At 45.9% G+C, this 14040-nt stretch overlaps 1 protein-coding gene across 1 annotated transcript in view; it reads left to right on the top strand.

The window, feature by feature from the left end:
• Nucleotides 1-828: 828 nt before the first annotated feature.
• The window catches only part of LOC115478403 (probable cation-transporting ATPase 13A4), a 74144-nt gene continuing 60932 nt past the window's right edge, over nt 829-14040 (top strand). The window contains exons 1-5 of the mRNA XM_030215704.1: nt 829-999; nt 3200-3331; nt 5336-5406; nt 5505-5585; nt 12148-12217. Of these exons, the coding sequence (XP_030071564.1) occupies nt 829-999; nt 3200-3331; nt 5336-5406; nt 5505-5585; nt 12148-12217 (525 nt within the window). The remainder of the gene's footprint in view (nt 1000-3199; nt 3332-5335; nt 5407-5504; nt 5586-12147; nt 12218-14040) is intronic.

Genomic DNA, 14040 nt, shown 5'->3' on the forward strand with positions numbered 1-14040 from the left:
TTAGCCCTACCGCGGCTTAATAAAAGGGCCCCTTGGTGCTGCTGACTATCCTGAAAGCCCCACATGAGCGATTTCAATGGCCAGTTGCTGTTTTGAATATCTACCCCATTAATTTTTGCAATGCTAGAATGATTTTAGCAGGCACAAAGGGGCTATGCTTTGTTTTGTTTCTTTGTTACTGAAATAAAGGTTGAATGAAAAAAAAAAAGAGGTGGGGTTCTCCCCCAAACAAAGCACACAAGTATTGCCATACTGAGACAGACCAAAGGTCCATCAAGCCCAGCATCCTGTATCCAACAGTGGCAAATCCAGGCCACAAGTACCTGGCAAGATGCCAAAAAAGTATAATACATTTTATGCTACTTATCCTAGAAACAAGCAGTGGGTTTTCCCCACGTCATTTTAATAATGGCTTATGAACTTTTCTTTTAGGAACCTATCCAAACCTCTTTTTAAACCCCGCTAAGCTAACTGCTTTTACTACATTCTGTGGCAATGAATTCCAGAGTTTTATTACACATTTAGTGATAGAAAAATATTCTCCGCTTCATTTTAAATTTACTAAATGAAAAAAAATTAAGGGCCTCTTTTATTAAGGAATGCTAGCATTTTTAGCGCATGCTAAATGTTAGCGATGTCCATATGGACGATGCTAACATTTAGCATGCCCTAAATATTAGTGCTTGCTAAAAATGCTCCTGCGCCTTAGTAAAAGTGCACATGCCTAGAAAATTGCTTCATATGCCCTGAAAATAAATATACTCAGAACCTTTTCAAAGCTAATGCAGGATTTCTCCCCCCCCACCCCCCACCCCCTTTGTGCAGGAGATGTTTGGCTACAGGACCCATGTGTGTCGCAGAGCGCTGTGCGTGGCTGGTTACCTCGTGTCCTGTGGGGCTCTTCTGCTTCTCTTTTACTGGAAACCGGAGTGGAATGTGTGGGCTAACTGTGTCCCCTGTTCTTTGGACGAAGCCGATGTCATATTATTAAGAACAATGGTAGGAGTTAATTTTTATATTTTATTGCACAAGAAAAAAAATATGTAGAGCCGTCAGGGAACAAACCAAACCAATCTTTCTTTTGCATAGTTAGATTCATAGACGTTAAGTTTTAGCTTCTTCGGGAAACTGTAACTTCACCACTTCTGCAACCTTATATTATCCAATAGGCCATTTCTAGTGTGGAAATGTGGAAGTTTCTAGAGGAAGGTGTAGGCGAGAGGTGTACATTGTTGATGATCCATCCCTATTGGTAGGATTCTCTTTCCCAGAGACGGCTAGTAACAAAGTACTTGTTAAGTATAATTTAGTACTTAGTAACAAAGTACAAATCTGGAATTTGTTTTTAAAGCATTTTCCATTCCTCTGCTTCTCCCCCTTTACAGACTATCCAGATGATGTCAGCTGCGGCTTGCAGCTGATTGGGCCCAAAATTCCAGTCCTGAAAACAGCTGAGCTGGGACCAGAAGTTTGGAGCCAATCAGATGCAAGCCAGGGTCTGACATCACCTGGAAAACCCTAGTCCCCGCCCTCTATACCTGTCCAGAACTGCAGTTGATTGGCTATTACTTCGTTGTTGTCGGGCTCAACTGCTTCTCCAGTCTGAACCACATCTTCACTGCATGCAGGAGCCGCTCCCCCTCCGCTCCCATTCCACCCATCTCTGCTGGGCTTGCGCTAATTAAGTACCATGGGAGATGCACCGTACCTGGCTGTCTGCAGTGCCGCTAGTGCTTTCTGCGCCAGGACCCCCTCCTCTGATGTAAACTTCTGAGACTGGCGCAGGAATCACTAGCGAAGCTACACCCCCCCCCCCCCGGGTGCAGCGTGACCCCCCCCCCCCCGGGTGCATTTTTACCTGCTGGAGGGGTGCCGCACGCCTGTTAGCTCCGAGTCCGCTCGTTCCCTCCCTGCTGCTCCCTCTGCCCCAGAACAGGAAGTAACCTGTTCCGCGCAGAGGAAACAGCAGGGAGGGAACGAGCAGACTCGGAGCTAACAGGCGCGCGGCACCCCCCCCCCCCAGTAGCGTGCACCCGGGGCGGACCGCCCCCACCGTCCCCCCCCCCTTGGTATGCCACTGGTAAAAGGACCCCTTAAAGAAGGATGTTTTGGCCTCCAAAAACTAGTCAAAAAATGTAATGCATTAGTCCCCCTTATTTTCTGTTTTTGTTTGTTAATTTTTAATGTAGCAATTGGAATATGTTGGTCTTTCATCTGCTGCTTTGCCTGCCCCTGTGGCTGCTTTTCTCTCACACCACGCGTGCTCGGTTTCAAAACCGTGCATGAGTGGCTTGAGGGCCCAGCAGCCGCTTGGCAGGCAATGCAAGGGGGCCCCCGGCACCGGAGTTTCTCACTCCTGCTCCTGTCGGAACACGATCACCTAGGTCCGTCAGGAGCAGGAGAGAGTGAGAGACCCCTGTGCTGGGCCCCCCCCCCCCCCCCCCCCGAAGGCCCAGGTCTAGGAAATTTTTGCCTCCCTGTCCCCCCCCCCCCCAGTGGCCCTGTGCATACATCTAGAATAGTTATAAAAATAATAAATATTAGTAGTAACCTATGGACCAGGTCAGGCACAGGCTAAGGGCACCAGTGATAAAGGGTGCCAAAATCTTAATCTGGCATCTCTCCCTCTCTCTTCCCTCCCCTCCCCTCCCCCCTCTGCCTGCAGTTCAGTATCCACTAGTTGATGGGGAGGGAAGGGAGAGGGAGAAATGATGGACTGGGATTGTGGCACCCGGAGTGGAGGAGCAGCCTAGTGGTTAATGCAGTGGACTTTGATCCTGGGGAACTGAGTTCAATTCTCACTGCAGCTCCTTGTGACTCTGGGCAAGTCACTTAACCCTCCATTGCCCCTGGTACAAAATAAGTACCTGAATATATGTAAACCGCTTTGAATGTAGTTGCAAAAACCTCAGAAAGGCGGTATATCAAGTCCCACTTCCCTTTCCCTTTATCACCGGTGGAGTGGGGACATACTGGATCATGCATTGAGAAGGGAGAGATGGGGAGTAGAGGCCGAGATACTGGATTGCAGGTGGGGAGGGGGCTTCCAAGGTGCCACAGCCCCTTGAGCTCTCTCGGGTGATTTGGTAAAAGTATGTCATACTGAGTTTTATCTCTCCATACAGAATGCGAAGTACAGAATGTTAATTATGCAGTGTAATTACAGTCTGAGAATTTTCCCTGACTTTATTTACTTCAGGATGATTTTAAGAAATATTTGAGGAAGAAGGTGCTGTGGGCTCGTTTGCCTGCGGTGAGCAGCTCACGTGGTTCGAACGCAGTGGATGAAAACTCCATTGTCTACAGAGCCATAAAGAAGCCAGACCTAAAAGTAAGTAATTGTCAAACCAGGTTTCCCCGTTTTAGGATCTCCCCTTTCTATCCAAAAGAATATAATTCCAAAAAATGAAAATCGAACGTCTTCTAAGACGCTGTAGAGTTTCCACAATTTTTGCTTGTAATATACAGTATAATTTCAGTTTGTACAGCATCTTTCATACAAGTGCGCTGTATCTGTGCAATCATACACTAAGGGTATGTGATTAAGTACATAAGTACATAAATGTTGTCATACTGGGACAGACCAAAGGTCCATCGAGCTCAGCATCCTGTTTCCAGCAGTGGCCAATCCAGGTCACAAATACCTGGCAGAAACCTAAACAATAGCAACATTCCATGTAGAACCCCAAAGAGTAGCAACATTCCATTCAGATTCTCAAATAGTAGCAACATTCCATGTAGAACCCCAAAGATTAGCAAGATTCCATTCAGAATCTCAAATAGTAGCATAAGTACATAAGTATTGCCATACTGGGAAAGACCAAAGATCCATCGAGCCCAGCATCCTGTTTCCAACAGTGGCCAATCCAGGTCACAAGTACCTGGCAGAAAAACAAAGAAAAGCAACATTCCATGTAGAACCCCAAAGAGTAGCAACATTCCATTCAGATTCTCAAATAGTAGCAACATTCCATGTAGAACCCCAAAGATTAGCAAGATTCCATTCAGAATCTCAAATAGTAGCATAAGTACATAAGTGTTGCCACACTGGGAAAGACCAAAGGTCCATCAAGCCCAGCATCCTGTTTCCAACAGTGGCCGATCCAGGTCACAAATACCTGGCAAGATCCCCAAAAAGCTCAACACATTTTATGGTGCTTATCCCAGAAATAAGCAGTGGATTTTCCCCAAGTCCATTTTAATAATGGTCTATGGACGCTATACTTTATCCTACATTGCGCATATCTGATATGTATTCATTATTTCTTTACTCTCAATTTTCTTGACATCTAATGTACCTTAATTGTAACAATACTCAGTTATTCTCTTACCGCTAATGACGGTAGTCATTGCGGCATAATGTAAGCCACATTGAGCCTGCAAAGAGGTGGGAAAATGTGGGATACAAATGCAGCAAATAAATAAATTTAATTAATTAAATCAGGTGCGTTAGCATTTCTAACAGACCTGAAAATTAAGGCATATTAAACACTAATACACCTATACATTTCTATGGGCACGTTAGCGTTTAACGTGCGTAAACTGTTTACAAGCATTAAAACTGCTAATGCGCCCATAGCGCCTGCTTAGTAAACATAGGCGATATCATGTGGTAATGTATCTGCAATAAGTGGTTAGCACAGGAATGTCACTCTTTGTCCCTTCAAAAATGTTTTCACTTATATACACTGTCAGCTAGCACATTTGCTTATTTCCGATCTGAGGAAGAAGGGCAACCTTCGAAAGCTAATCAAGAAATGTATTAAGTTATGTCCAATAAAAAAGGTATCATCTTATTTTCTTTTCCATGTTTTATTTTGTTTGATTTCTATAGATTCTACATGGAATGTTGCTATTCCACTAGCAACATTCCATGTAGAAGTCGGCCCTTGTAGATCACCAATGTGGCCGCGCAGGCTTCTACATGGAATGTTGCTAGTGGAATAGCAACATTCCATGTAGAATCTCCAATGGTATCTATTTTACTGTCATAGTAATGCTTGAATGTTTTCACTTATATACACTGTCAGCTAGCACATTTGCTTATTTCCGATCTGAGGAAGAAGGGCAACCTTCGAAAGCTAATCAAGCAATGTATTAAGTTATGTCCAATAAAAAAGGTATCATCTTATTTTCTTTTCCATGTTTTATTTTGTTTGATTTCTATTGATAACCCCTTCAAAAAAAAATTAGCACGCAGTTATTGTGCGGAGATGTGAGAGTTATCGGAGGATTCCTGAGTGCCTGTCATGGTACTTCATTTTAAGCCCCTTAGTTATAGGGATTTAGCTCACTCCTTTTCAGTGGTAGCTCAAGATGCTGTTTCTCCCTGCAGGTCAGATTCATCTTGGTGCAGAAAATCAAATATGTCTGGATCATGTCGGAAAAAAAGTTCCAGAAAGCTGGGTGAGTTTATAAAGCGAGGGGAAAAAAAAGTTATATTTTTCCTCAGAAGAGATTTTTTTTTTTTTACTTAAAATTCCTTTCAATGCTATTTATTCCAGAGCACTGGAAGAAAACCTTTCCTGCTCAGATATACACTTGAAGTACGGCTCTGGTTTGACACGTGAAGACCAAGCCACAAGGTAGAGTTGAAGAGCTGCGTATCTTGAAAGCTTTACTTCTGAAACCTTGTTTACTTTAAAAATGCTTCACATTTTAAAAATAAAAAAAATACCAGGCCAGCCAGCAGCATATTTTCAGTGCTGGGCATTGCCATACAGAGGGTCCCTGATTCAGTTCCCAAACAGGGCATTCTACACCTAGGACCCTGTTTACTAAGCCGTGCTAGCATTTTTACTGTGCGCTAAAATTAGTGCTCACTAACGCTAGTCACTTATATATTCCTATGGGTGATGTGCGAGGGGCATAATCGAATGGCGCCGGCCAAATAGATGGCCGGCCATCTATAAGGCTGGCACCATAAAGAGCTGTCCCTGACCGTATTATCGAAAAAGATGTCCAGCCATCTTTTGTTTCGATAATACGGTTGGGGCCGGCCAAATGTCACAGATGGCCGGGTTTGAGATGGCCGGCATCGGTTTTCGCTGATAATGGAAACTGAAACCGGCCATCTCAAACCCGGCCAAATCCAAGGCATTTGGTCGTGGGAGGAGCCAGCATTTGTAGTGCACTGGTCCCCCTGACATGCCAGGACACCAACCGGGCACTGCAGTGGACTTCAAAAATTGCTCCCAGGTGCATAGCTCCCTTACCTTGGGTGCTGAGCCTCTCAAATCCCCCTCAAAACCCACTCCGCACACCACTACCATAGCCCTAAGAGGTGAAGGGGGGCACCTACATGTGGGTACAGTGAGTTTTGGGGGGGTTGGAGGGCTCCCATTTACCACTACAAGTGTAACAGTTGGAGGGGGATGGGCCTGGGTCCACCTATCTGAAGTGCGCTGCACCCACTAAAAACTGCTCCAGGGACCTGCATAGTGCTGTGATGGAGCTGGGTATGACATTTCAGGCTGGCATAAAGGCAGGCAAAAAAATGTTTTTAAAATTATTTTTTGGGTGGGAGGGGGTTGGTGACCACTGGGGGAGTAAGGGGAGGTGATCCCTGATTCCCTCCGGTGGTTATCTGGTCAATTGGGGCACTTTTTTGAGGCTTGGTCCTAAATATAAATGGACCAAGTGAAGCCGACCAAATGCTCGTCAGAGCTGGCCATCTTTTTTCCATTATCGGCCGAAGCCGGCCAACTCATAACCACGCCCCCGTCCCGCCTTCCATACCCTTCCGAAACGCCCCCTTTAACTTTGGCCAGCTCTGCGACAGAAAGCAGTTGGAGCCGGGCAAAACCGGCTTTCCATTATACCGATTTGGCCGGGTTCAGGAGATGGCCTGGAGATCTCTTTTCGAAAATAAGCCGGATAGCGTTTACCATGTGCTAATCGTTAGTATACACTAAAAACACTACTACGTCCTTAGTGATACTTAGTAAACAGGGCCCTAATTAAATCAACTTCACACATGAAAAATCTCTGAATTAGGATGCCTAAAGGTACAAAGAAGGGCGACGAAAATGATAAAGGGGATGGGACGACTTCCCTATGAGGAAAAGCTAAACCAGCTGGGGCTCTTCAGCTTCAAGAAAAGGCGGCTGAGGGGAGATATGATAGAGGTCTATAAAATAATGAGTGGAATGGAACGGGTAGACATGAATTGCTTGTTTACTCTTTCCAAAAATAGTATTCTGCATCCACAAAAATCCAACCTCTCCCCAACAAGAGATGCAGATCAGAACTAGGAAAGTTCCTGTTGGAAGTTACCATACAAAAAAAAAAAAAAAAAAAACCCAAACTGATTCTCATTCATCTGAGGAATAACAACATAAATCTTTCTATTTCCAGGCACCTTGTAAAAAATACAAAACCTGAAAAAATCCTAACTTAACATACATAACATGTTATATGACAATAGCAGTAATCCTATGATTTAAACAGCAAGAACCCTACCTTTGAATAGGCAGCACTACAACCATTACACTGGGCCCTAAAACACCAATACACCAACTACAAGCAAAACAGAATGTGGAACTGCTATTGAGTTCTACACAGAACGTACTTACAGAATACCACACCTCAGTCATATCCAAAACACAGACAGACCCTCATCAAATACAGAACAAAGGATCACAGATTACAAATAGAAATATGAAGACAAAATTGTAAGTCTACACTTGTGGGCCCCAGAATCCAGGATGAGATACCTTGTCTACTGTAGCCATTCAGGCATGGATGTACCCCAGAGGAAGGGGCGTATCTGCATGGGGCCCGGGCCCCCGTAGATTTGGCCCTGGACCTCCCTGCTGACGACCCTCTCCACCCCCCCCTCCCGCTGCCAACCCGCCATCGCCATCGCCTATCTTTGCTGACGGGGGACCCCAACCCCCGCCAGCCGAGGTCCTTCCGTTGCAAAACTGACGGGGTACCCCAACCCCCGCCAGCCGAGGTCCTCTTTTCCATTGCAGCAAAGCTTCCTGTTCTGAGTCTGATGTCCTGCACATACTACGTGCGGGACATCAGACTCAGAATTTGAAACTGAAGGAAGCTTTGCTGCAACGGAAGAGAGGACCTCGGCTGGCGGGGGTTGGGGTCCCCCGCCAGCTTTGCAATGGAAGGACCTCGGCTGGCGGGGGTTGGGGTCCCCCACCAGCAAAGGTAGGCGACGGTGGCGGGGGAGGGTTGGCGGCGGGAGGGGGGGTGGAGAGGGTTGGTGGCGGGGGGGGGTCAAAGTTGGCAGCAGGGGGTCCGGCAATGGCGGAGGGGGGTCAGTGGCACCGGGGGTGGCCCTCATTCTGGCTCTGGCCCCCCCCCCCTCTCGCCAAAGTCCAGATACGCCTCTGCCCAGAGGGGGTCACTAAGGCCCAAGCAGTAAAGGAAAATTACTTTCCCTCAAATATCTTAAGGTATTCTCCCAAAATGAATAGTAATATCGACACCATCCTGCTGAGCAAAGCTGATAGACACATATCCTAAATGACTCATGGTGGTTATTGCTGCAGGAGAGGCTTTGACCAACGATTGAGTCAAGAGGTAAGAAGGTTTGTGCAATCAAGGTTCTGTGGTTTCTTTTTCTTAATTACTTTTTGAGTATTTCCTTAGTTGTTGTTTTTTTTCATGACTCATGACAGTTATTGCTGCATAAGGGACTTTCTCCGTGAATAAACAGGATAACGCAGCCACACTTAGTCGTATCTTCCTTGTGCCTGGAACAAGGAACAATCCTCCCTAGTTTGTTTACGTCTTTTTTAGCCAAACTGAAGCTTCCTGTTCTTCTTGCCTCGATGACGTTAGTGCTCTACACAGTCAGTCTTTGAATATGTCAAGCCCTCTCCTCACAGGATTCAGAGGAATTTCTCATCACATAAATTTACTACCTCATCAAGTTGCAAAAATCTGCTTGTGCCAACCTGAAGGGTCTTTTAATGGGACTGGAAGGATCCTCTTCCATGAGCATTCAAAAGGCTCCTGTCCCCGCAGGTTCTATTGGAGTATCAACAGGAACCAGCACCATTATATCCTTTCCTTCTGGTTCCCCTATGGGGGTAAAGCCGACAAAGGAAAAAAAACCTGCCAACCAGAAATGGCTCTCTACGGTTAAATGGTCAGCAGAAACTGTCCTTTCAGAGCCGAGACTTTTACCAGATAAACTGCTGCACTGACAACAACACTTGGTGGTCACCACCTCAGCAGAGACAGTTAGAACAGGTTGGCATCACCTCTGCTGCTACCCCTCCCCCACCCCAGTGAAGAAAAAGAAAAAGAACATAAAATATGATATGCCTTAGCTCACTCCGCCAACACAACTGTCTCAAGCTCACATAGCACCACCCTTTCCTCCGACTGTACCTTCAGAATTTACCCCTCCTCGCTCTTCTCCAACCTACTCTGGTTGTAGCATTGTTGCTGGTTCATCTCTTTCAGAAGGTACTACAGAAACCCTCCCTTCAGTCACTGTTCCAATATCCAACTCTACTACATCATTTGAGACAAGTGGTTACCATAGACAAATTGCTTCAACCACGTAGTCCATCTCCTGCTCCATACCTGCAGCCTCAGTCACCATCACAGTGACAAAGTTCCCCAAGACATTCTGCTTTGACATCAGTAATTCCAACAATCAAACTCCATATGAGACCTATCCAGTGGGAACTGAAGTAAAGGAATCTTTTACCAGGAGCTTCATTCCAATTGGCCGGCCCAGGCCTCACTCTCTAAACAGATGCCTTGCTAGCAGGCCGGGGTGCCCATCTCTAACACATGCAAACACAGGATCAACAGTCATCCAAAGGGGACAGTCAGGCTTATTTTCAAAAGAGAAGGGCGCCCATCTTTCGACACAAATCAGGAGATGGGCATCCTTCTCACAGGGTCGCCCAAATCGGCATAATCAAAAGCCGATTTTGGGCGTCCTCAACTGCTTTCCATCACGGGGATGACCAAAGTTCTCAGGGGCATGTCGGAAGTGTAGCGAAGGCGGGACTGGGGCGGGCTTAACACATGGGCGTCCTCGGCCAATAATGGAAAAAAGAAGGGTGTCCCTGATGAGCACTTGGCCAACTTTACTTGGTCCATTTTTTCTTGTGACCAAGCTTCAAAAAGGTGCCCGAACTGACCAGATGACCACCGGAGGGAATCGGGGATGACCTCCCCTTACTCCCCCCAGTGGTCACTAACCCCCTCTCACCCTAAAAAAAACTTTAAAAATATTTTGTGCCAGCCTCTATGCCAGCCTCAAATGTCATACCCAGCTCCCTGACAGCAGTATGCAGGTCCCTGGTGCAGTGCACTTCAGGCAGGTGGACCCAGGCCCATCCCCCCCTACCTGTTACCCTTGTGGTGGTAAATGGGAGCCCTCCAAAACCCACCAGAAACCCACTGTACCCACATGTAGGTGCCCCCCTTCACCTCTTAGGGCTATGGTAGTGTTGTACAGTTGTTGGGAGTGGGTTTTAGGGGGCTCAGCACCCAAAGTAAGGGAGCTATGCACCTGGGAGCAATTTCTGAAGTCCACTGCAGTGCCCCCTAGGGTGCTCGGTTGGTATCCTGGCATGTCAGGTGGACCAGTACACTACGAATGCTGGCTCCTCCCATGACCAAATGGCTTGGATTTGGTCGTTTCTGAGAAGGGCGTCTTTGGTTTCCATTATCGCCGAAAACCGGGGACGACCATCTCTAAGGTCGATCTAAATGTTGAGATTTGGGCGTCCCTGACCGTATTATCGAAACCAAAGATGGATGGCCATCTTGTTTCGATAATACGGGTTTCCCCGCCCCTTCGCGGGAATGTCCTGTGAGGACGACCTCAGGAAAACTTGGGCGCCCCGTTCGATTATGCCCCTCGGCACATGTCACATAAATTTCTTGGAGCTTTTTGCAATATATTATGCAATCATCGTATTCAAATCTCTGCTTGCACATAAGACTTTTCTTCTCAGGGCAGACAATCAAATTGCCACATTTTACATAAACAAACAAGGAGACATGGGGTCTCTCTCCTTGTGCAGAGAAGAGTACCCCATTATTTCAGCTGTAAAATACTGTAGCTCAGAACAATTCAGTACAGTGATTTTTCAGACTATTTATTTGGATTTATTTACCGCCTTTTTGAAGGAATTCACTCAGTATTACGTGACATGTTGCAAAATTACTAGATGCATGGGGATAATTTTATAACTACACTGATGCATAAACCCTACTTTTACTTGTGGAAGTAGCCACATGAGAGTTTTTATGAATTTCCACTTTGAAAATTATCCTCAGGAAGTTTAAACACATATGTTTGTACCTTTTCTTTGGCATGTTCCGACTTCCTAGATTAATTTCTACATAAACACGTGTGTGTCTAAATGGTTAATGCTCTCCAACCCCTGCTCCAGCCCCGGGAATACCACACTCAGTCTAGGTATATATAGGCACATAAAAGACCGAGCCAGTGCCGACGTTCCCTGAGAGGTGACCTAAATGGCAATGTTTAAAGAAACAGTGGCTGACTCGGCCTGACTCCATCCGATGAACTGTGTTTTCAGAACTCTGCTGCTCGTCTTATCTTCCGCCTCGACCGATATACTCATATCACCCCTCTCCTCAAGTCACTTCACTGGCTTCCGATCAGGTACCGCATACAGTTCAAGCTTCTCCTACTATCCTACAAATGCACTCGATCTGCAGCCTCTCCCTACCCTCATCTCCCCCTACGTTCCTAACCGTAACCTCCGCTCTCAAGACAAATCCCTCCTTTCAGTACCCTTCACCACCACCACCAACTCCAGGCTCCGCCCTTTCTGCCTCGCCTCACCCCATGCTTGGAACAAACTCCCTGAGCCCATACGCCAGGCCCCCTCCCTGCCCATCTTCAAATCATTGCTCAAAACCCACCTCTTCAATGTCGCCTTCGGCACCTAACCACTACACCTCTACTCAGGAAAGCTAGACTACCCCAACTTGACATTTCGTCTTTTACATTGTAAGCTCCTTTGAGCAGGGATCGTCCTTCTTTGTTAATTTGTACAGTGCTGCGTAATCCTAGTAGCGTTCTAGAAATGTTAAGAAGTAGTAGTAGTTTTCTATCCCCGCTTATGACGTTGTAAAACCAAAGACCCTCTTTCATATTAGCAATTTATAATTAAATCTTTACAGGAGAACAATTTGTGGACCCAACACCATTGAAGTTGAAGTTGCACCAATATGGAAAATACTCTTTAAAGAAGTGAGTGGCCCATGATTCTGCTTTCCGTAAGGTTAATTTTTCATTCTACATCTCTGAAGTGCCACATCTGGTAATACTGTGAAAGTGGAAATAAGTAGGAGAAATACATATATTTTTTTGTTTTGTTTCATTACATTTGTACCCTGCGCTTTCCCACTCATGGCAGGCTCAATGCGGCTTACATGGGGCAATGGAGGGTTAAGTGACTTGCCCAGAGTCACAAGGAGCTGCCTGTGCCTGAAGTGGGAATCAAACTCAGTTCCCCAGGACCAAAGTCCACCACCCTAACCACTAGGCCACTCCTCCACTGTTGCTACTATTTGAGATTCTTCCATGTAGAAGTTGGCCCATTTATACCCTGCGCTTTCCCACTCATGGCAGACTCAATGCGGCTTACATGGGGCAATGGAGGGTTAAGTGACTTGCCCAGAGTCACAAGGAGCTGCCTGTGCCTGAAATGGGAATCGAACTCAATTCCTCAGGTCCCCAGGACCAATGGCCACCACCCTAACCACTAGGCCACTCCTCCACTGTTGCTACTATTTGAGATTCTACATGGAATGTTGCTATTCCACTAGCAACATTCCATGTAGAAGTCGGCCCTTGCAGATCACCAATGTGGCCGCGCAGGCTTCTGCTTCTGTGAGTCTGACGTCCTGCACGTACGTCCGTGCAGGACGTCAGACTCACAGAAACAGAAGCCTGCGCAGCCTTCTACATGGAATGTTGCTAGTGGAATAGCAACATTCCATGTAGAATCTCCAATAGTAGCAACATTCCATGTAGAATCTCCAATAGTATCTATTTTATTTTTGTTACATTTGTATCCCGCACTTTCCCACTCATGGCAGGCTCAATGCGGCTTACATGGGGCAATGGAGGGTTAAGTGACTTGCCCAGAGTCACAAGCTCATATGAGCTCACTGGTTTTCAGAACATGTTTCCTTTGTTCTATTTTACACTCTATTTAGTGCTATTTTCCTCGTGGTGGGGGTGGTGGAGGATTGATTGATTATTAAACATCAGACACTCCAACCAAAAATATTCAGAGTGGGCCAGTGGCTTGGTGGCAGTGCTACTTGATGGGAGACTTGGATATACTACTACTACTACTACTATTTAGCATTTCTATAGCGCTACAAAGCGTACGCAGCGCTGCACAAACATAGAAGAAAGACAGTCCCTGCTCAAAGAGCTTACAATCTAATAGACAAAAAATAAAGCAAGCAAATCAATTAATGTGTAGAGGAAAGAGGAGAGGAGGGTGGGTGGGGCGAGTGGTTACAAGTCAAAAGCAATGTTAAAGAGGTGGGTATGGATATGATTCCTGAACCTAACTCCTGCTTTTCAGGCAGGAATTGGAGATATCATGAAGTCAATGTTCACAGTCTGAAATGGGGAAGCCCTGGCTATTGCACAATGGTGACATCTAGTGGACAATTCAGGGTTCAAGTTCACTAGGTTCCAGAGAGAGCCATGGTCTGTGATGACTGAGCTTGAGGGAGGGAAGACGGGGCTATTAGATGGAGGCAGAAGCTCCGTCAGATGTAAATGAAAAATGATGGCATCATTGTGTAGCCCAGTTCTGAATGAGCTGGAAGCCCAAACAACAGCAGGAGAATATTATCCAGTTAGAAAATAAGGGTTCGCAGCTTAACAAAATAGTGACAGCAAATTTCAGGTCACCAGGTCTATGTAAAGGCTTTGAAAATGATCCTTTAAATGGGGTTTAGGAACTTTTGCACATGTAAATGGTTAATGATATACTGTAGAATGATCATATATCTATCAGAGAAACCTGAGACATCATGCTTAGAGGGTTT

Source organism: Microcaecilia unicolor, chromosome 10 (genome assembly GCF_901765095.1).
Source record: "Microcaecilia unicolor chromosome 10, aMicUni1.1, whole genome shotgun sequence".
Lineage (NCBI taxonomy): Eukaryota > Metazoa > Chordata > Amphibia > Gymnophiona > Siphonopidae > Microcaecilia > Microcaecilia unicolor.